Here is a 20818-nt window from a genome sequence, read left to right as displayed (position 1 = left end):
TTACATTTAATGCAATGACATTTTGAAATTTAATTTTATTGTCAAGGTGATGGACAAAGGCATTACAGTTACGTATATAAGGTAGTGAGTACATTTCTTATTGGCCTTGTTTCCCCCTTTTCATTTTTCTCCCACTTTTCCTCCCCTCTGTGATGACTTTTTTTTTGTCAGTCGTGGGGCTTGAACTCTGAGCCTGGGCACTGCCCCGGAGCTCTTCAGCTCAAGGCTAGCACTCTACCACTTGAGCCACAGCACCACTTCTGGTTTTCTGGTGGTTTATTGGAGATGAGTCTCACAGACTTTCCTGCCCAGGCTGGTTTTGAACCATAATCCTCAGATCTCAGCCTGCTGAGTAGCTAGGATTACAGGCGTGAGCCACCAGTACCGGGCTGTGATGACATTTTGATGTATACTTTTAGGAGCATAATTTCAGTGGCTACCTAATAACAACCAAAGAAGTAGCAAAACTCAGAATCCTTCAGGAGCCACTGAGATCTGCTGGAAATACAGGAAATTTTAGTTCTCCTAGAGTGCTTGGTTCTATTCTTTCCCTAGATTGCTGTTCTTTACTGGGAACCTAGGAGTCCACAGATAGCATGAGAGTACTGAGGTATGACCCACAACTCTAGCCTCCTCATCACTGGGACTTGGCTTCTTGAAGAAGCTACAATAGTCTTCCTAAACCCAAATTATTAGAAAACAAATTTTCAGATGATTATCTGGAAACCAGTTCCCTGAGACCCAGTTCCTCTAGAAGTTGGGATTACCTACACAACAAACGTCACAACAGGATTTGATTTATGAATTAGTCATTTGTATGAAATAATTTTTACTTATGAAATTTTTTTTACTGTATGTATGAAATAAAGGCATTGCCCATTCAATCACTGTCATGAAAAGAAACAAAAGAAAAAGAAAAAGAGAATATGTAAATAATAGAAAAGTTACGAAGAATAAGAATCTAAGTTCTAATAACAAATAGTAGAAAAGTGACAAAAGAGGGGCTGGGAAGGTGGCTCAGTGGTAGAGTGCTTGGCTTGCATGCATGAGGCCCTGGGTTCGATTCCTCAGCACCACATAAGCAAACAGAAAAAAGCCGGAAGTGGCGCTGTGGCTCAAGTGGTAGAGCGTTAGCCTTGAGCTGAAGAGCTGAGGGACAGTGCCCAGGCCCAGAGTTCAAGCCCCACGGCCGACAAAAAAAAAAAAATCTAAGTTATATTATATAACCTAAGTTTAATGATGTAAATGATTTACAACAGGCTACTAAAATAACTACATTCTATAATAATATAATAACTAAAAGTAGATTCAAATTAGGTAAAAACACAAAGTCCAACTTTATGTGATTTATAAGGAACACTTTTTACCGTAGCATGTAAACAGTTTAAAGAAACAGGCCAGGGAAAAGGACATTCAACAAACACCAAAAGAGCAAGATAGGGTTACACTAATAGTAAAGAGAAGAACTTAGAAGACAGTAGATCACTTTATATTAATGCAGGCAACAATTCATAATAAGGATTAGTCAATAGACTGGGGCTTCAAAAAAAGACATTGAGAAAACACTATGTTACTGAGAGACTTTAACACATCTTTATTCTTTGACAGATCACTGAATCAAAGCATAAATAAGAATATTGACTGATTTTTAACAGACATTTTGAACTGCATGTACTGAGAGTTCATCTATTTTAGTATCTGTGAAGTACTAACAAAAATTAATGGGTGTAGCAATGGAGGCTCACAGCTATAATTCCAGTTACTCCAGAGGCTGAGATCTGAAGATCCCAGTTCAAAGCCACCTCAGAAAGACAAATCTAAGAGACTCTTATTTTTACTTACCCAGCAAAAAGCCAGAAATGGAGTTGTGATCCAAATAGTAGGGTGTGAGCATTGAGTGGAAAAAGCTAAGCAAGAAAATGAGGCCCTGAGTTTGAACCCTACTACTAGCACAAAAAAAACAAAAAACAAAAAATAACAACAACAAAAAAAATCCACAGTACAGCCCAATGTATGTACAAGGCTCCAGGTTCAACCCTAAGAGCAGGTGCGCAAACACACACACACACACACACACACACACACACACACACACACACACACACACACACACACGAATAAGAAAAAGGTTTTGATTTCTCATTAAGCCATAAAAATTTCCACACAGAAATTATAGAACTTTCTTGGAAGACTGTTTTACAAGTTATATCAAATACATTATCTTTTTTTTTTTTGTCTTTTTTTTTTTTTGTCCGTCGTGGGGCTTGAACTCTGAGCCTGGGCACTGTCCCTGAGTTCTTCAGCTCAAGGCAAGCACTCTAACACTTGAGCCACAGTGCCATTCTGGTTTTCTGGTGATTTATTGGAGATAAGAGTCTCACAGACTTTCCTGCCCGGGCTGGCTTTGAACTGTAATCCTCAGATCTCAGCCTTCTGAGTAGCTAGGATTACAGGCATGAGCCACCAGCGCCCAGCTTACATGATCTTTAGTAATTTCTATTTTATTAGTCTTGGGCTTGAACTCTGGGCGTGGGTGCTATCCCTCAGCTCTTCAGCTCAAGACGAGCTCTCTGCCACTTGAGTCACAGCACCACTAGTAACTTCTATTTTATTAAAATGGATTCAGAAGTAAATTATGAAGAAAATGTACAAAAGCTTAGCTAAAATAAATATATTGAAGCAGTACTTATAATAGTGAAAAATTGGAAATGACTATTCAACAATTAAGAAGAGTGTGTAGTCAAATTATTTTTACTTATGTATAATGGAATACTCTGTGATCACTACATAATACTGTAAAAAATATGTAACAAAATAGGTAAGTATTCAGTATTAATATTAAATGCAGCAGATATGTGGAGGTTGGGAACATGGGGCAATGGTAGATTGCTTGTCTAGGGTTCTATCCCAGCACTAGAAAAAACAGGTATCTCTGTGTTTAGAAAAAAGATTGGAAGGATACACACACACACACAAAATGTTGATAGTAACCTGTAGGAAGAGGAGCCATATGTATGTGATTTGTGTGTGTGCATGCTTATATGTATGTATGTATGTCTAAGTATTGGGGCTTGAACTCAGGACCTGGTACTGTCCCTGAGCTTTTTATTCAAGGTTAGTGCACTGCCACTTGAGCCAGAGCTCTGCTTCCAGCTTTTAATTGGAGATAAGAGTCTCATATATTTTCCTGCTTGGTCTGGTCTCAATCCACAATCAAATTACAGATCTGAGTCACTGGCATCCAGCTTCTTATGTTCTTTTATGTCTTAAGTTTCTACACTGAACAAAGTGTTACTATTGTAATAAAATATAATTTTTAAGAGCACAGAAGGGAAAAAAAAAGAACAAAGCTTGAAGAAAACATAGGTGGCTTTGAACTATGCATTCCACGGAGAACCCACTTATCTAACTGCAGCTTTGCTTCCCTTGTTGCCAGGGTGACACCTCAGGAGACTACAGGAAAGTCCTGCTCATTCTCTGCGGAGGAGATGATTAGAATAAAATCCCATGACTGGAGGATTCTCAACACTGATTGCTTTTTTAACTTCATTTTTCTACACTGCTATTAGCGTTATCTCAGGATGCTTATTTCCAATTACAACGCCTACAGTTGCCTCCCAGGGTATAAACTGTATCATTATTATCTATAATTAGTCATTTCGATGCTTTAAAGCTGCACTTGCATTTCAAATCTTGTAAGACCTAAGTGAAGAGTTAAAATTGGAGCTTAAAATATGCGCCATGTTTCTAACAGGTTATCCCTTGTGTTTCACAGAGATTGAATGTGTTGTTTTATGTGTTTTGCTAGTTGGAAAAACAAAACAAAACAACAACAAAAACCTTAAAATGGAAGATTGTCTTGCAATCACTTTTTTTTCCTAACCCTACTTTCAGAATGGCTGGTAAATTTCTTCATTTGAAATTGTGAGCACCTAATTAGTAAGATACCCCCACATTTCATGTAGACACACACTGAAAGGATCTACACTTCTCTTTTTGGTTTTGTCTATAGCATTAGTTGACCTTTTATTCTGTATCATGGGAGAATTCAACTTCTTCTGTGTTGAGATTTTTCTCCCAGTTGATGCCTTCCCAAATCACCAACACATGTAAGCAAACTAAATTTGAAGTGTAGTTATACAGATCATATATGTTTAGGTGTCAAACATAAATGCTAACATTCCACAATATTAGGGTTAGTGTCTTACTCTAGCTTAAGAGTGAGTGGGGAAAAAAATCTTTGAATGAGATAATTCTGGTAACACTGTAATGATCTGAGTTTAGCTTGGTTTAAAATGTTTGTGATAAATGTAACTTTAGAAATCTTTTTTAATTTTGTTGATTTGTAGTAATTTGCATTGTGCTTTTCCACCTTACTATCACTGTATTGGATTTAATTGAAAAATTTGGTTTGATATAACATGGAAACATTTAATAAAAAATGATTATTTTAAATGAGGTATATGTTCTCTGAGTTTTCCACTTTTGAGATTATGTATATCGTTGACAATGAAAGATGCTAATTCTGAAGGAATTTGGAATTACATCAGAAAAGTAAAATGAAAATTATACTCTTATGTTTGCCTACTTCTATACGTAAACCTAATGCTTATATCCACTGAACACTACCTGATGGAATTATATATTAATTTATTCTCTGGAAACATTATATATTGAGTTCAAGAATTCGGCTCAGTAGTAGTGCTGTGCCCACGTTCAATCCCTAACACCAAAAAAAATTAAGTTATAGATATAAGCAGTGCACCTGTGACCTGTAATGTATATGCCTGTCATCCTAACTACTCAGGAGCCTGAGATCTGAGGATTGCGATTCGAAACTAGCCTGAGCAGGAATGTCTATTCAATTAATCAGCATAAAGCCAGAAGTAGAGCTGTTGCTCAAGTGGTAGAGTGCCATTCTTGAGCAAAAAACTAAGAGACAGTACAAAAGCCCTGAGTTCACACCCCAATACTGGCATGTATGCATGTATGTGTGCACATGCACGCACACACAGTCACACACAGTGCACAATTATAGATGTGTAAAGAACAGAAGGAGTTCATTTCACTTAGCATTATCTTATATGGTCATATGTACATAGCTCTTGAGCTTTCCTGCTCATCTGATAAAAATATCCTAGATGTATACTAATTATTGCAAAGGAGGGAAACCATGGGACCTATATTTCTTTAAGTCTGGCTTACTTCACTTAATATGATTTTTTCCAAGATATAGACAGGCCTTTCTTTGTTGTTGTTTTTAATGTACTATGTGATTTTTTGTTTCTTTTATATGTTCTTTCCCCTATAGTATGTCCCCTGTGGGACCCTGCATCTTGTATATATATTTGTCTAATTTGGGGAGAGGAAGGGGAATAACAAAACACTGAAACAAGGACACAGGATGACCCATTGCAACAATGATATCCAGAAGACACTATACTGGAAATGAATTTTACAACTTTGGCAGGGGGGAGGAGTGAGGAAAGTGGGGGATGGAAGGGATAGTAGGACTTACCATCCTCCCCCCAACAAGGAAAGCCTTTGAATTCAACTTTTTTGGTCAAGGCTCACATTCTACTACTTGGGCCACAGATCCAGTTCTGGCTTTTTGCTAATTAATTGGAGATATGAGTGTCAGATTTGTCTGCCCAGGTTGTCTTCCAACCTGAAACCTCAAATCTTGGTCTCCAGAGTAGCAAAGATTATAGGTATGGGTCAACAGCACTCAGCCTATATGTTATTAGGTAATAATGTTTTTATTTATCCCATAATATCAACTGCATTTTTTTTGCCAACTCTGGGGCTTGAACTCAGGGCCTGGGCACTGTCCATGAGCCTTTCTATGCTCAAGACTAGCACTCTACCACTTGAGCCACAGTGCTACTCCCAGCTTTTTCTGTTTATGTGGAACAGAGGAAGCACTCTACCACTAAGCCACATTCCCAGCTCTCAAATGCATTTTGATAGACGAAATATTAAGAATTTGTGTTTCAGTTTAGTGCTTTTTGTCTATTAATTAATGCTACTTATGTGAATATTTAGTCCTTCCAGTTAATTACAGGAAAGAATACTGCCATTTCAATATCTACCAGAAGACTCTCCAAATCAATTGTATTTGGTTTTGAAAGCATTGAGTTTTTTTCTTTCATATATTTTATTTTAAATGACACATGACTTAGCCAAAAATTTAAAACTAGTTCCCTTAATGCTGCCAGAAGCTTTCTAGAAAACAAGATAAAGCCACTCTGGAAGAACGTTTGCTTGTCTCATTAAACAAGCATGAGTCTGATGTATAATTAGGAAGCATCTTTATTTTTTTCCTCCCCACTGTCTAATTCGTGTCTTTTGATGTAAATTCAGAGTATAAGGTCATGAACTTTTAGCTCATTCTTAGGTTTTAAGAAGTCCTACTGTATAGTTAAGGTCATAAAAATGTGTCATTTCATTCACATTTATCTAGTCCAAATGCCAAGCATGGTTTACAGTTGAGGCTTCTTCCCCCAATCCCTTGTAGCACACTGCTATTGTGAAGCTGGCTTTGGAGAAAGAGAAATGTGGGCTTCTCTTCATTTAGGCTTCCATTTCCTTCCCTCCCCCCCTCCCATCTTGCCTAGGATATAGCAACAGAGAAGACTGTAAAGAGGAATAGAAGCTCTTACTTGACTCTTTCTGCTCTAGTCATAGAGAAAAAGGCCTATGTCATCTCAGCAGATGTTCATAGCTGATTCTTGGGGACATTCTCGCTGGTTTCCTTGGCAATTCATTACCAGATCGCCACTCATCTCACTTCCTTTGGCAAGGCCAATGTAGCTTCTTTTTAGCCCCTAGAAATTTGGTGATGCCTTTAAGTTATCTGTACTGACGTCAATTTGCTCTTGCACTCAGGTCTTATGGACAAGATTTAATATAATCCCATGTTGGTTTTCTCATGATAGACCACATATGCTCCATGGAAACACCTGCTTATCCTTTGACACATTCTGCCCAAGCAAGCCGATCCCTTGGCAGCTATCATTCTCTTCGTCAGATGAGAAACAAAACAATCTTTTCTATAAAATTAAAATGTCTCCATTTTGTAAATAGTCACCACTCTGTACTGATATTTCTTTTATTTTTATTTTTATTTTTTTTGTTGGTCATGGGGCAGAACTCTGGGCCTGGGCACTGTCCCTCAGCTCTTTAGCTCAAGGCTAGCACCCTACCACTTGAGCCACAGCGCCACTTCCAGCTTTTTTCTGCTTATGTGGTGCTGAGGAATCAAACTCAGGGCCTCATGCATGCAAGGCAAGTGCTCTACCACTGAGCCAACTTCCCAGCCTGTACTGATATTTCTTGATACTGATATTTTTTAGAATTATTTGCTTCTTGATTTTTGTTGGTACTATCATCTGAGTTATTTGTAATCAGCTAGCCATGTCAAGGGTATGTCCTTAACAAAGGAGTTAAAGAATAGACACCACCTCTCTTACGTAAGCATCTGACACTGACTTTACCAAACAACTCTAACTATACCTGTCTGTGGTCCCATTCCCAGTCTGGTTCCCAGATAGCTGCGATGAGATAGACCTCCGTTGAGTGGTTGGAATGCTAACTTCCACCCTACAAACCAATTGTAAATAGAAATGTGAGTCTGACTCCTTAGCAGCAAGGAGAAGGAACAATGTCACCCTTTCAGGATAAAAATCCAATGAGGGGCTGGGAAGGTGGGCTCAGTGGTAAGGTGTTTGCCCTGCATGCATGAAGCTCTGAGTTCAATTCCTCAGCACCACATAAGCAGAAAAGGGGAAGTGGTGCTGTAGCTCAAGTGGTAGAGCGCTCATCTTGAGTTGAAGAGCTGAGGGACAACGCTCAGCCCAGAGTTCAAGCCCCACGACCAACAAAAAAAAAAAAAAAAACTATATAAAGCAGAAAAGGCCAGAAGTGGTGCTATGGCTCAAGTGGGAGAGTGCTAGCCTTGAGCTGAAGACCCTCAGCGCCCAGGCCCAGAGTTCAGGCCCCATGACTGACAAAAAAAGAAAAAATCAACCAAAATCAAAACCAAAAAACAGTGAACTACTACCACCTGGTGCACCTGCTCAGCTCTGGGGAGAGTGGCAGCATACCCTCTGTGCAAAGTAACTTCCCTTGATGAAATCTATCCCTCTTTTTTTTTTTTTTGGTTAGTCATGCACATTTTCATTTTTTAATGTTTTTTATTGTGATAATACTGTACAGAGGGGTTACAATCACATGAGCAAGGTAATGAATACATTTCTTATCAATTGTTGCCTCCTCCTTTTTTCCTCTACCATCCCTTCCCTAAATTGTAAAGTTTGATTTTCCAACATAGCGTCTTGTACATCTCATTGTTGCAGTGGGCCAACCTGTATCCCTATTTAAACAATTTGTTTTTCCCCTCCGCTCTCCAAATTATACCAACATCAAATACAGTATAACGGGTTATACCGTGGAGGAAGGACATACAAAGCAACAAAAAAAAAAATCATATGGTACCCTATAAATACATTAGAAACAATAGCAAGAAAGAAAAGCTACCAGCACAACTGTTTACTGCAACATTATTTACCATAGCTAAGATATGGAACCAACCCAGATGTCCCTCAGTAGATGAATGGATCAAGAAAATGTGGTATATATACACAATGGAATTCTATGCCTCCATCAGAAAGAATGACATTGCCCCATTTGTTAGAAATGGAAAGACTTGAAAAAAATATTGTGAAGTAAGCCAGGTGCAAAGAAACATAGGCCCCATGGTTTCCCTTATATGCAATAACTAATATAGATCTGAGACAAGCAGATAAGGTCAGATAAAAGATGTTAAGCAAAATGAACCCCAAAATAAGGACACATGTGGTTCTTTCTTTCTTTCTTTCTTTTTCTTTTTCTTTTTTTTTTGTTGGTTATGGGGCTTGAACTCTGGGCCTGGGCATTGTCCTTCATCTCTTTAGCTCAAGGTGAGCTTTCTACCACTTGAAGCACAGCACTACTTCCAGTTTTCTGGTGGTTTATTGGAGATAACAGTCTCACAGACTTTCCTGCCTGGGTTGGCTTTGAACAGTATCCTCAGATCACAGCCTCCTGAGTAGCTAGGATTACAGGGGTGAGCCACGGGCGTCCAGCTATACCTCATTTTCTAACACTGGAGGGTCATGTGTTCCCACAGCCACCCAAGCTCCCTCAACTAGTTAGCTCTCTCAGCTGGAATTTCTCAGGATGGATCAGACACCTGTTCCCTGGGGACCCCAAACTACCTGTTCTGCTGATGGGTGTGTAAGCTGGTACATTAGTACAACCAATTGAGAGCATTTTGACAACTAAGGTAATACTTTAGAAAATGCACTTCTGGGAATCTGCCTGATGAATCTCTTGCAAATAATGTTCATTTCTGCTCTGTAAGCACATTAAAGTAGAACAAACCTAACTTCCTCAATGAAGGGGTGGATCAAGAATAGGTCACCATTAACAACAAGCAGTAAAAAGTAACCAAAGATTTAATCAAAAGTATAGCTCTGAGGAGAAAGGTTCAGAATGATAGGTATGGTTCCACTTAATTACATGTCTAATGAGCAAAAGAAAATGTATTATTTATGGGTATGTCTCTAAGAGTATACATGGGAATAAGGATATACGCTGTTCTCAAGACAGTGAATCGAGGGAAAGAAGACAGGAAGAGATAGAGGGTGGGTATACCAGGGACTTCGTATTTTTATTGTACTATTTAAAAACAAACGATCTATTATACTCCAATAAATTGACAAAGTGAGAATGAATCAAAACAATTACAATAAAATCTCCTTACTAGTGGGCCCACAGATGTTTTACTACTCTACACTTGACATAATTCATTGTAACATTTTACCTAAAAAAAACAGAAGAGTGCCAGGACTAGAAGACCTGCTACCACATACTAATATGGCTAAAGCTTCCTGGCGGGACTTTAAAGCCCTGACAGTCCTGGTTTCAGACGTTCTACTGGTGCAAGGAAAAAAGAAACAGACTCCAAGGAATGCTCACCATAACCCAAAGGTTTCCTTTTATTTCTGCAGCAGAGGAGGGTTGAAGAAACCTAAGCATCCCAACAGCTGACACCTCTTATATTCTCCCAAAGAAGTCATACCCCAACCCTGCTGGGTGAGGTCCCAGCGCCTGGAAACTCCTAAGAATAAGCCCGGTGTATTTTTAACCTTTTGTCTAACAAAGGACCCACTACACACCCAAGCCTTCAGAAGCCTTTGATCCAGGACTGGCAACACACACACACCACCACCACCACCACCACCACCACCACCACCAACAACAACAACAAAAACATTTTTGAATGAAAAATGGAAGGAGCTGGGCGCCCATGGCTCATGTTTATAATCTTAGTTACTCCAGGTGCTGAGATCTGAGGATTGAGGCCAGCCCGGACGGGCAAACCATAGACTCAACTCCAATTAGTCAGCAAAAGAGCCTGGAACCGTGGCTTAAGTGGTAGAACACGGGCCATGAGCAAACCCTACAAGAGCACAAGGATCTGAATTCAAGTCCTGTCACACTCCTCCCCCAACAGAGACATAATGGCTTCGAGTCCCAGTTAGTCGTCGACACGTGAATTCCCACTAAATCGCGGGTGGCCCCTGAACTCGAGCTAGCCAGACCACCAGCGAGCCCAAGCAGCGTTTCTACGCATGCTCCACCGACCACGCAGCCTTTCTTTCCCCGCCCCTTCCGGGGGCTCGCCGCGCGCGCATGCGTCCAACGGCCCTGTGCTTTGTTGCGAAAGCCAGGGGGCGAGGTTCCGCGGAGCCGGCGCGCGGCGCGCGGCGCGGCAGACGCAGCGGGCGGGGCGGAGGATGGAGGCGCCGGTGTCCGCTGCAACGGTTGTGGCGGCGCGTGAGAAGGTGGTCTTGTAGCCACCTGGGCCGGGAGGAGGAGGGTGGTGGCGGCCAGGCCATGGCGGGGGACGCCATCCTCTGGGCTCCCTGAAGTGTGCTCCCTGAGGCCCCGGGGAGCCGCGTCCCATGGGCTCCCTGAGCAGCCGGGTGCTGCGCCACCCCGGGCGAGCCCGAGCGCAGCCGGAGATCGGCCCTGGGGCGGGGGGCTCGCTTCGGAGGCCCGAGCCTGGCGGCGAGCCTGCGGGCCACGGCTTCTGCTGCTGCCCGGGCAGCCGCAAGCGCAAGCGGAGCAGCGGGGCCTTCTGCGACTGTCACCCCGACTCGGAGACCGACGAGGAGGAGGAAGAGGGCGACGAGCAGCAGCGGCTCCTCAACACCCCTCGAAGGTAGGTGGGCGTGTTGGGGTGGGGGGGGCGGAACTGCGGGGCTCAGTGACCCGCACCTGTTGGGCCTGGTGCGTGGATGGGGTGCGGCGTACTCCCCCGCGCACCCCCCTTCCAGCGTGGTACCTGCAGACGTGCCCTTGAACCCGGGTACCGGGGTGGGGGGGCTGGCCTCAGCCCCACCAGATCCGGGGAGTGGGGGGCGCCCGGGGTTCCGCCTTGTTAACCACAGGACGCTGCGGGGCGTTGTGTAAAACCCTCAGTAGGGTGGCTGCGACGCCTAACCGCAACTTGGCGTCTCTTTCCACCCCGGAGAGGATCGACTGGCTGGGCTTCCCTGCTAACCAACCGCCCAGTAAATCGTTTTGCATCCGGTTGCCTTAAATAAATTGTCGAGAGTCGTAAATTGTGTCTGAGATGGGCACCTTTATTTGTCGCACACCCAGGGAGGGGAGCAATCCTAGCACACAGTTCTCCGGAACCGTACAGGTGAAATACTGCTCAGTAAGTAGTGTGTATTTATTCCTAATGAGGTTCAAAGTCAGTTTCAAATCGCCCGTGGATCGGTGTCAGGCAGCGCTACAGCTTGGTGTTTTGTTTTTGTTTTGGGAAGAAGAGATGAAAAAAACAATTACAGGCGAACTAGAATGTAGTCTACTGTAAAAATATTTCTTCACATAAAAGCTAGTTCCTGTGTTTATTTTAAACGTCAAAGGGAGTCACAGATGTAATTTTTTTAAATGAAACTTAAAAATGATTCAGATTTTTGCTGCACAAGCATTTCATGTTGTTAAAAAAAATAGCAGGCACTAGAGATGTGGTTCAGCAGTAAAACCCTTAAATGTCATAGATAAAAACAATTTTCGAGGCTAGTGAAATGGCTCGAGTGGTAGAATGCTTGCCTATCCGTTTCGGGGCCCTGAGTTCAAAACTTAGTATTTCCAAAACAAACATCATAGTTGGATTTATAAAACTTTCCATATGGGTTTTATGTATGAATGCTTATGTTTATTTACAAAGTGGACCTGTACTGTGAATATTTTTAGTAACTTTTTTTTTTGCGAGGGGGGGCCAACTACTGGTACCACTGAGCCATTCATACCTTCACTATTTTGCACTGATGGGTTGTGAGATAGAGTCTCACTTCCGCCTAGTCCAGCAGTTCCTGGATTGAGGTCCATTCCCCTATTTTAGGCTTTCCATCATAACTGAGATGACAAGGGCATGCCACTGCCCAGCTTCTTTTGTTAAGTCTTATTCTGTTAAGACTTTTCTGCCTGGGCCAGACTAGGACTGGGATCCTCTGATGTCAGCCTCCCATGTAGCTAGGATAATGGATGTGGACCATCAGCACCCATCTTCAGTAACTTTTTAAATCAAGGTAGCATAATATTCAGAATTCAGATTCTGAGTTCATATCTGCGTTCTCCACTTACTATCCTTATTTTCTTTTCCCCATATGTAAAATGGAAATATTACCACAACCTTATGGAGTTCCATCGATTTAAAAGTGAACACAGTGTACAGTGTTTGTCCTGTATGCACTCAGTGAATTTGTCTCCTTAATGATGTCTTCTCTATATAAAAGTTCATCCCTCTTTAATTTCTGAACGTAGCCATTTCTTTTCATAATTGTTTTTTTTTTTTTTTATTTTGGGTCCGGTCATGGGCCTGAACTCTGAGCCTGAGCGCTGCCCCTCAGCTCTTCAGCTCAAGGCTAGCACTCTACCACTTAAGCCACAGCACCACTTTCGGCTTGTTTTTTTGCTTATGGGTGCTGAGGAATCGAACCCAGGGCCTCAAGCATGCAAGGCAAGCACTTTACCACTGAGCCACCTTCCCAGCCCTCTTTTCATAATTGAATGGTGTGTTTTTTTTAATCTTTTTTTTTAACCAATCAGTGTCTTTAGGACCATATTTAAAGCATATACCTAGGTCTTTTTAATCTATGTAGCTAAGTAGGTAGATATAACAAGTCTGTAACTTTTGATTAGTAGTTAGAACACATATTTAATATAATCATCAAAATATATAACAAAGCCTATTTGAAAACCCACAGTGATTTCAGTAGAGAAATTTCAATATAAATGTAGTCACCAAGAATAGGAAATTATTAAGGGAAAAAATACTAAAAAAATCTGTTGAATGTATATATATATATATATATATATATATACACACATATATGTATATATACATATATATTCTAACTCATATATATGTATATATATACATACACACACACACACACACACACATATATATATATATATATGCTACACTGCATTCACAGGCTGTAATCTCAGCATTCACAGGCTGAGCTATGAGGCTCAAGTTTGAGGCCAGCCTGAACTAATAGATCCCATTTCAGAAAGACACACAAAAAAGTAAATAAACAGAAACACAGGAATAGAAATTATAGAGAATAGCTTCTTCTAGGGCTGAGCCAGAATACCCAAGGAACAAATTTGTAATAGGGACTTCCATTTCCAAGCTGAGACTCACATGTTGTAAGAGGTTAAGTTGTTATAGTTCACTGGATGGTTTAAAAAAACGTTTCCTATGGGTGGTAGGCTAAAACTGGAAGCAGGAAACTGCCCACTGGGGTCCTGACAAAATTGTAGGCTATCTGGGTCCTATAACTGAAGAAACTTTTTTTTGGGGGGGGTGGGTTATGGGCCTTGAACTCTGGGTCTGGGCACTGTCCCTCAGCTCTTCAGCTCAATGTGAGCACTTTACCACTTGAGCCACAGCGCCTTCTGGTTTTCTGGTGGTTAATTGGAGATAAGAGTCTCATGGACTTTCCTGTCCAGGCTGGCTTTGAACTGTGATCCTCAGATCTCAACCTCCTGAGTAGTTAGGATTACAGGCGTGAGCCACCAGGGCCCAAGATATTATTTTTATAGAAAAGTTTGCCAACCACTGGGCTACATGGATAGATTGGAATGGAAAGTTGTTTTTTTTTTTTTTTTTGTCGGTTGTAGGCTTGAACTCTGGGCCTGGGCGCTGTCCCTCAGCTCTTCAGCTCAAGGCGAGCGCTCTACCACTTGAGCTACAGCGCCACTTCCGATTTTCTGGTGGTTTATTGGAGATAGGAGTTTCACGGTCTCTCCTGCCTGGGCTGGCTTTGAACCGCGATCCTCAGATCTCAGCCTCCTGAGTAGCTAGGATTACAGGCGTGAGCCACCAGCGCCCAGCGATAAAGGAGATTTTTTTGTCGGTCGTGGGGCTTGAACTCTGGGCCTGGTTGCTGTCCTTCAGCTCTTCAGCTCAAGGCGAGCGCTCTACCACTTGAGCTACAGCGCCACTTCCAGGAATGGAAAGTTTTTAAAGAAAATCTTTTATCAGAAAATGCATACCAGAGTTTAATATGTATGTATTGTGGGAGATGCTTGAGTTTCATTTCTTGCAAAGCTGAAGGAGAAAGCAATTGTTTGGACTTGTAATTTTGTGTGTTGGCACTGATATTCTTCCTGTGGTTGTCTCTTTGGCACTCCCACCGAAAGAAACTACCTCATGAAAAACTTCAGCTTCTAGGCCCTCCTTTTGCCTCATACCTTTTGTTAACTGCATGTCTTGCTTTTACATTGCACATTAACGACTTAAAATTCACAGTTTCACAAACCATTTCTTCAGTATTTTGTCCATAAATTATCTCTAAAAATTGAAATTTACTGAACAGTATCTATACCCACAACTGTATATAACTATGTAACGATTGTTCACTGTAGAATCAAGTAGTGAGTTAGCATTATAAACCTTACCTTATATCACAACTCTTTGTTCAAAGGGAAACATCTTCTAACCTCATGGCAAAATGGAACAATTTCTTACATCTCATCTGGATTTTGTTTTGGGTTTGGGTTTTTTTTTTTTTTTTTTCCGGTTGGGGGGCTTGAACTCTGGGCCTGGGTGCTGTCCCTCAGTTTTTCAGCTCAAGGCGAGCACTCTACCGCTTGAGCCACAGCACCACTTCCGGTTTTCGAGTGGTTTATTGGAGATAAGAGTCCCACGGACTTTCTTTGGCAGGCTGGCTTTGAACCGCAATCCTCAGATCTCAACCTCCTGAGTAGCTAGGATTACAGCCATGAGCCACTGGTACCCAGCTCCAACTAGTTCTTAAAAGCAAGCAGTTTTCATTTGTTTCTTATTTGGACAATGGGACATGGTTTGTATTGTTTTTGTTCGTTTTTTGCCAAAGAGCTTCTGATTGCCTTTTGTCCTCCCTGGGTAACAAAAGAAAAATAGTCCAACTTCATATCTTCAGCTTTTTCTGTCTTGAATCTGTTTCTAGTAAGTTTCTTCTTCTTTTTTTTTTTTTTTAACTTTGTTCCATGTCACTCTGCTGTAACCATGGCAGTCTGTCTTGTTTCATTTCTTTTTTTTTTTTGGGGGGGGGGTTTACCTCTTGAGTCACAGTGCCACTTCCGGCTTTTTATCTTTTTTGCTTATGTGGTGCTGAGGAATTGAACCCAGGGCCTCAGGCATGCAAGGCAAGCAAGCACTCTACCACTGAGCCACCTTCCCAGCCCTGTAAGTTTCTTCTTGTGTATGAAGACAGACTGATTTGAATAAAGGGGAGGGGGATATACTTTGTTTTAGAGCAAAGAATCTCAAGCTTTCTTGGCTTACCCTTGTTGTTTGTCTTCATCGTCTTCTTGGTCCAAAAACAACTAGAACAAAAACAACTTCATAATCAGATGCAAGCATCTTAATAGTGACATTACATGTTATCTGAACGATTGCTATATTACCTACAAATTTAAAATATTTCATGTGCCACTCTTGAGTTTGCTGTGAGAGCCCCTGTGTTCTGGTATATACAGTAGTTTGGGAACCCTAACTTAGGATGGATAATTGGGAGCTCACAGGCTTACAACACCTGGATACTAGAAAGAGGTTTGCTCTGTCTAGAGGACCAACACTAAGATCTTAGTTCTTCACCTCTACTTCCTATTGGGATCTTTGTGCTTAGATAGCTGCACTCTGTCTTCACTAGGGGAGCAAGTTACTCCATTTCCTGTGCCACTTTTGCCTTCTGTTTCCCTGAGACCTTGTTCTTACACTTGGAGAGCAGATAGCCTAATCACTGGCTGAGTCCTTCATGATATTTGGAGGGTTCACACTCTTTTTCAGCCTAGTTTATTTTCTAATCTCCAGACCCCTAGAAGTCTTCCAGCAGCTGATCAGCCCATCTCACATTGTGCTGGTGCATACTTGTTTTTTTATACTTTTATTCTCTAATGTGATTTAGGGAGAAATGGTAAACTAACATCAAGAACCAGAAACTGTCTGGTCTCTTTATTTTTCACAATAATTCAGTGAAGTGGGTCCTACTCATATCCTCTTTTTACAGCTGGGGTAACTGAGCTATGTGAGACCTTGTCTTCAAATCTGAAACATGAACTATTTCTTAACTTTTGTTTTTCTTTTCCCTCTCCCTTGCTCTCTTCCTCTTCTGTCCTCCTTATCTCTTCTCTGCTTGCTTTTTTTCTTTTGGGATTACAGGTGTGAACTACCATGCCTGGCTTCTTGTTTTCTTTTTGATATCAATCTCATTAGGTTGTGTAGGCTGGCCTTGAATTCCAGGGTTCCAAATAGCAGTGACTATAGACATACACCATCACACATGATGGCTATGTGTGCTATTATTTGCCAGAAAGAGGCACTGTATAGACTTATTCCAAACACCATCTGAAGCAATTATTATAATTATTATTTTGCAGGTCCTGGGGCTTGAACTCAGGGCCTGGGCACTGTCCCTGAGCCTCTTTGTACTCAGAGTACCACTTGAGCCACAGTGCCACTTCCAGCCTTTTCTTAGTAGTTTATTGGAGATAAGAATCTCATGGACTTTCCTATTGAGGCTGGCTTTGAACCATGATCCTTAGATCTCAGCCTCTTGAGTAGCTAGGATTACAGGCATGCGCCACTGGTTCCCTGCTTGAAACAATTATTTTTAAAAGAAATTTAATTTTTTTTAACTAGTAAGAAAGCTGTTATAAATTTTAAAGGATCTCCCACCCCGTCTTTCTCTCTCTCTCTCTCTCTCTCTCTCTCTCTCTCTCTCTCACACACACACACACACACACACACACTTTCTCTGCATCTCTTACTCATTTCAGCCATAGGCTCCTTATTTACTGATCATCTTGAGCTCTCGAGTATTGATTCTTAAACTTCTTTACTTTGGTGATACTAGGGTTTGAACTCAAGGCCTTACTACTTGCTAAGCAGGCTATCTACCACCTCAGCAATACCTTTAGCCCTTTTTACTTTAGGTTATTTTTAAATAGAGTCTCAGACTTATGCCTGGGCCATCTTGGACCATGATCCTCTTATTTACACTTCCCTCGTGACTAGGATGCCTATACCACCACACCTAGCTTTTATTGATTTGAGGTAAAGGTCTTACAAACTTTTGCCCAGGCTGGCTTTGAATTGCAGTTCTCTGATATCTGCCTCCCAAATAGCTAGTATTACAGGCATGAGTCAAGAGTTCAACTCTCAACTTTAAAAATTGTCCTCTTTAAATTAAATCTTAAGCAGAAACCAACATGTTTACACATGTACTACTAATAAGTGTTGCTGCTCGGGGTAGAACTCTGGAATGTTCAGAGTTTACTGCTCTAGTCTCCTAAGATGCTTCTCCCTTGATCATACTTTGTAAAACTGATTTAAGACTGCAAACCATTTATTTGTCCAGTGGAAGAAAAATAATTTAAAGCTAGTTTTAACTAGTTCCTATTGAAAAGCTTAAATATAATTCATTTAAAAATTATTAGGGTGAGAGAATTTTCATTCCTGTTCTCTATTTTCTAGATGTATAGCAGGTTATATTGTCATTGTTTGAGATCTTCAATAACACTAGTTTCTAAACAAGGAAATAAGCAAAAATCAACACTGATTTGTCTTCTAATTTATTGAATATACAATTAGTTCAAAAATAAAAACTTTATAAAAGGTGTAGAGAAAAAGGTCTTCTACACATCAACCTTTATCTCTCTGTGAACTATAGTACTCCAGAGACAGCCACTTAAAAGTCATGATCAGAGTTGAATGTGTAATATCCCTCATCCTTTCCTATAGTGGATAAGTTGACACTAATAGAACAAAAATTTTAAAAAAACTGAACAAAAGGAATTTTTTAAATTGTGAAAATACCGTACAGAGAGGTTACAATTACATGGGCAAGATAATAAGTACATTTCTTATCAAGCATTGTTGCCTCCTCCTTTGTTTCCCCTTCCCATCCCTTCCCATAACCCACCCCCCCCGCCAGAATTTTTTAAATATGTGCCAAATCAGTAAAGCATTTGTTTTGTTTGCTTTTGTGGTGCTATAGATTGAACCCACAGCCTCCAGTAAGTGCTTTACCACCCCAACGCCAAACACTCATTTATATACATACATGTAACTTTCACATTTCTTTTACAGGAAAAAATTAAAGAGTACATCCAAATATATTTATCAAACATTATTTTTGAATGGTGAAAACAGTGATATTAAGATTTGTGCTCTAGGCGAAGAGTGGAGCTTACACAAAATATATTTATGTCAAGTAAGTATTTTGTTTTTCTATTAAAGGAACCAGAGTAGTTACTTACAGAAAATCAAAACTATTTACAAAAGATTATGTCTTTCATCAGAGGAGAAGAAAAATCCTTTGATGAAAGACATCTTTAGTAGAAAGATAACAAATAATGTTAGCAAATAGTTTGGTGTTTGGTCTAGAAAACAAATACTACAATGCTTTGTTTTTGATAAGCTTTGTCTTTGAGCTTTGTGTTGATAAAATGGAAAAAGGAAGAAAATCTTTAATATTAAAGATTGTTATTTTTTGATTATTTAAGATAGATATATTCCTAAGAAATGCTTCTTCGTAGTTCAGGTTGAGTGAGAATACAAAGTTCTTGACATTCTTTTTCTGTCATGAAAACTGGTTAGGTTGATAACAAGGCCAACAAATATGCAGGCTGTCATTTAGTTGATATACCTATTTGATTTTTAATCAATGCTTTAATTATTTTTAACAAGTTTACTTAGACTTGAATGTAGTTCAGAGAATGCCTCTGTTGTTGAAGCCAAATGAGTCCTTAAAAGCCCTCTTCAGGTCTCTGTTGTTTACTGCTATAGTCTAGTGCTTTCAGTGTAAAATTGGCACTGTATAGATGCAGGTTACATATCTGCAGACACACAAACACTTGGACAAAAGAAAATTGCATCTGGGTACTGTCATAATTCACTTAAAAAGTATAACAGTTTGTACCAGGTACCAGTGGCTCACACCTGTAATCCTAGCAGACTAGCGAAGCTGAGATGTGAGGATCCTGATTCAAAGCCACCCAGAGAAAGAAAGTCCCTAAGATTCTTATCTCTAACTAACTTCTGATAAGCCTGAAGTTGAACTATAGCTCAAGTGATAGAGCCCTAGTTTTGAGCAAAAAAGCTCAGGCAGTAGTGCTCCCGCCATGAGTTCAAGCCCAAGGACTGGTGCACGTGCGCGCGCGCGCGCGCACACACACACACACACACACACACAAACAACTTTTATGTAGTGTTTACATTGTATTAGGTATTGTAAGTACTTTACAGATGGAAGTGGTGCTGTGGCTCAAGTGGTAGAGTGCTCGCCTTGAGCTGAAGAGCTCAGGGACAGCGTCCAGGCCCAGAGTTCAGGCTCAGAGTTCAAGCCCCATGACCAACAACAACACAAAAAGAATACAGATGATTAAAAGTCTATAAGAAGAGATGGATGGATGGATAGATGGATGGATGGATGGATGAATGGATACATAGATAAATAGGTAGGTAAGTTGACTGATTGATTGATTGATTATATGTAAAGCAATAGGTGACTTGAGCATCTGTGAACTTCAATATCTGCAAGGGGTCCTGGAACCAGTGCCTTGATCTCAGTTTTATGAAACTGAGGATGAGAAATGCTCCTATTAATTGAAATTGAATTGATTTAGTGATAATCATTCCTTTGTATCACTATAAGTTCTCAGTAAAATATTTTTAAGTTAAATGTAATCCATTCTAAAGTACTTCTAATTATGAGGTATGCTACTTGAAAAGTAAAGATTTCACCCATTCTTGTACATTTTTGAGAAGTTAGGTCCCCTCAGGACTTTACCTGGTTAGATAAAAACTAAACTTTGGATTTCCCCTAATTTCTCTGGGAACATCTTTTTAGTGCTAACTGGGGATTGGTCTGGACCTAAGCAGTTTGAAGATTTGAAGTCATTTCTCCTCCTCAGTGCATTATTACTATCCACTTTGTATCTTGTGTGTTTGGAAGAAATAGTTAAAAAGTATGATAGAGTTTCTGAACTTTAATTTTAATCTGATAAGGATGAAAACCATGTAACACACCAGAAGTTGTTTTAACTAAACAATATGGGAATATTATGACAACTTAGGAATCGACTTCAGATAGTAATGAAAGAATTTGGCTTAGTATTTTGTTTGTTTCTGTTTTTTTGGTCAGTCATGGGGCGACTTTGGGCCTAGGTGCTGTCCCTAAGCTCTTCAGTTCAAGGCTAGCAC

At 40.5% G+C, this 20818-nt stretch overlaps 2 protein-coding genes across 2 annotated transcripts in view; both read left to right on the top strand.

Moving 5' to 3' along the window:
• Anxa4 (annexin A4) overlaps positions 1-4458 on the top strand; it is a 68045-nt gene extending 63587 nt beyond the window's left edge. Inside the window, exon 13 of the mRNA XM_070004471.1 lies at positions 3437-4458. Within this exon, the coding sequence (XP_069860572.1) occupies positions 3437-3496 (60 nt within the window). The 3' untranslated portion in view covers positions 3497-4458. The remainder of the gene's footprint in view (positions 1-3436) is intronic.
• A 6332-nt stretch (positions 4459-10790) lies between these two features.
• Positions 10791-20818, top strand: part of Gmcl1 (germ cell-less 1, spermatogenesis associated) — a 48139-nt gene continuing 38111 nt past the window's right edge. The window contains exons 1-2 of the mRNA XM_070004470.1: positions 10791-11269; positions 18704-18827. Coding sequence (XP_069860571.1) covers positions 11010-11269; positions 18704-18827 — 384 coding nt within the window. The 5' untranslated portion in view covers positions 10791-11009. The remainder of the gene's footprint in view (positions 11270-18703; positions 18828-20818) is intronic.

The sequence above is a fragment of the Dipodomys merriami genome, unplaced genomic scaffold, assembly GCF_024711535.1.
Source record: "Dipodomys merriami isolate MVZ:Mamm:240054 unplaced genomic scaffold, mDipMer1.0.p SCAF_63, whole genome shotgun sequence".
NCBI lineage: Eukaryota > Metazoa > Chordata > Mammalia > Rodentia > Heteromyidae > Dipodomys > Dipodomys merriami.
This window is presented reverse-complemented; position numbering and strand designations above follow the sequence as displayed.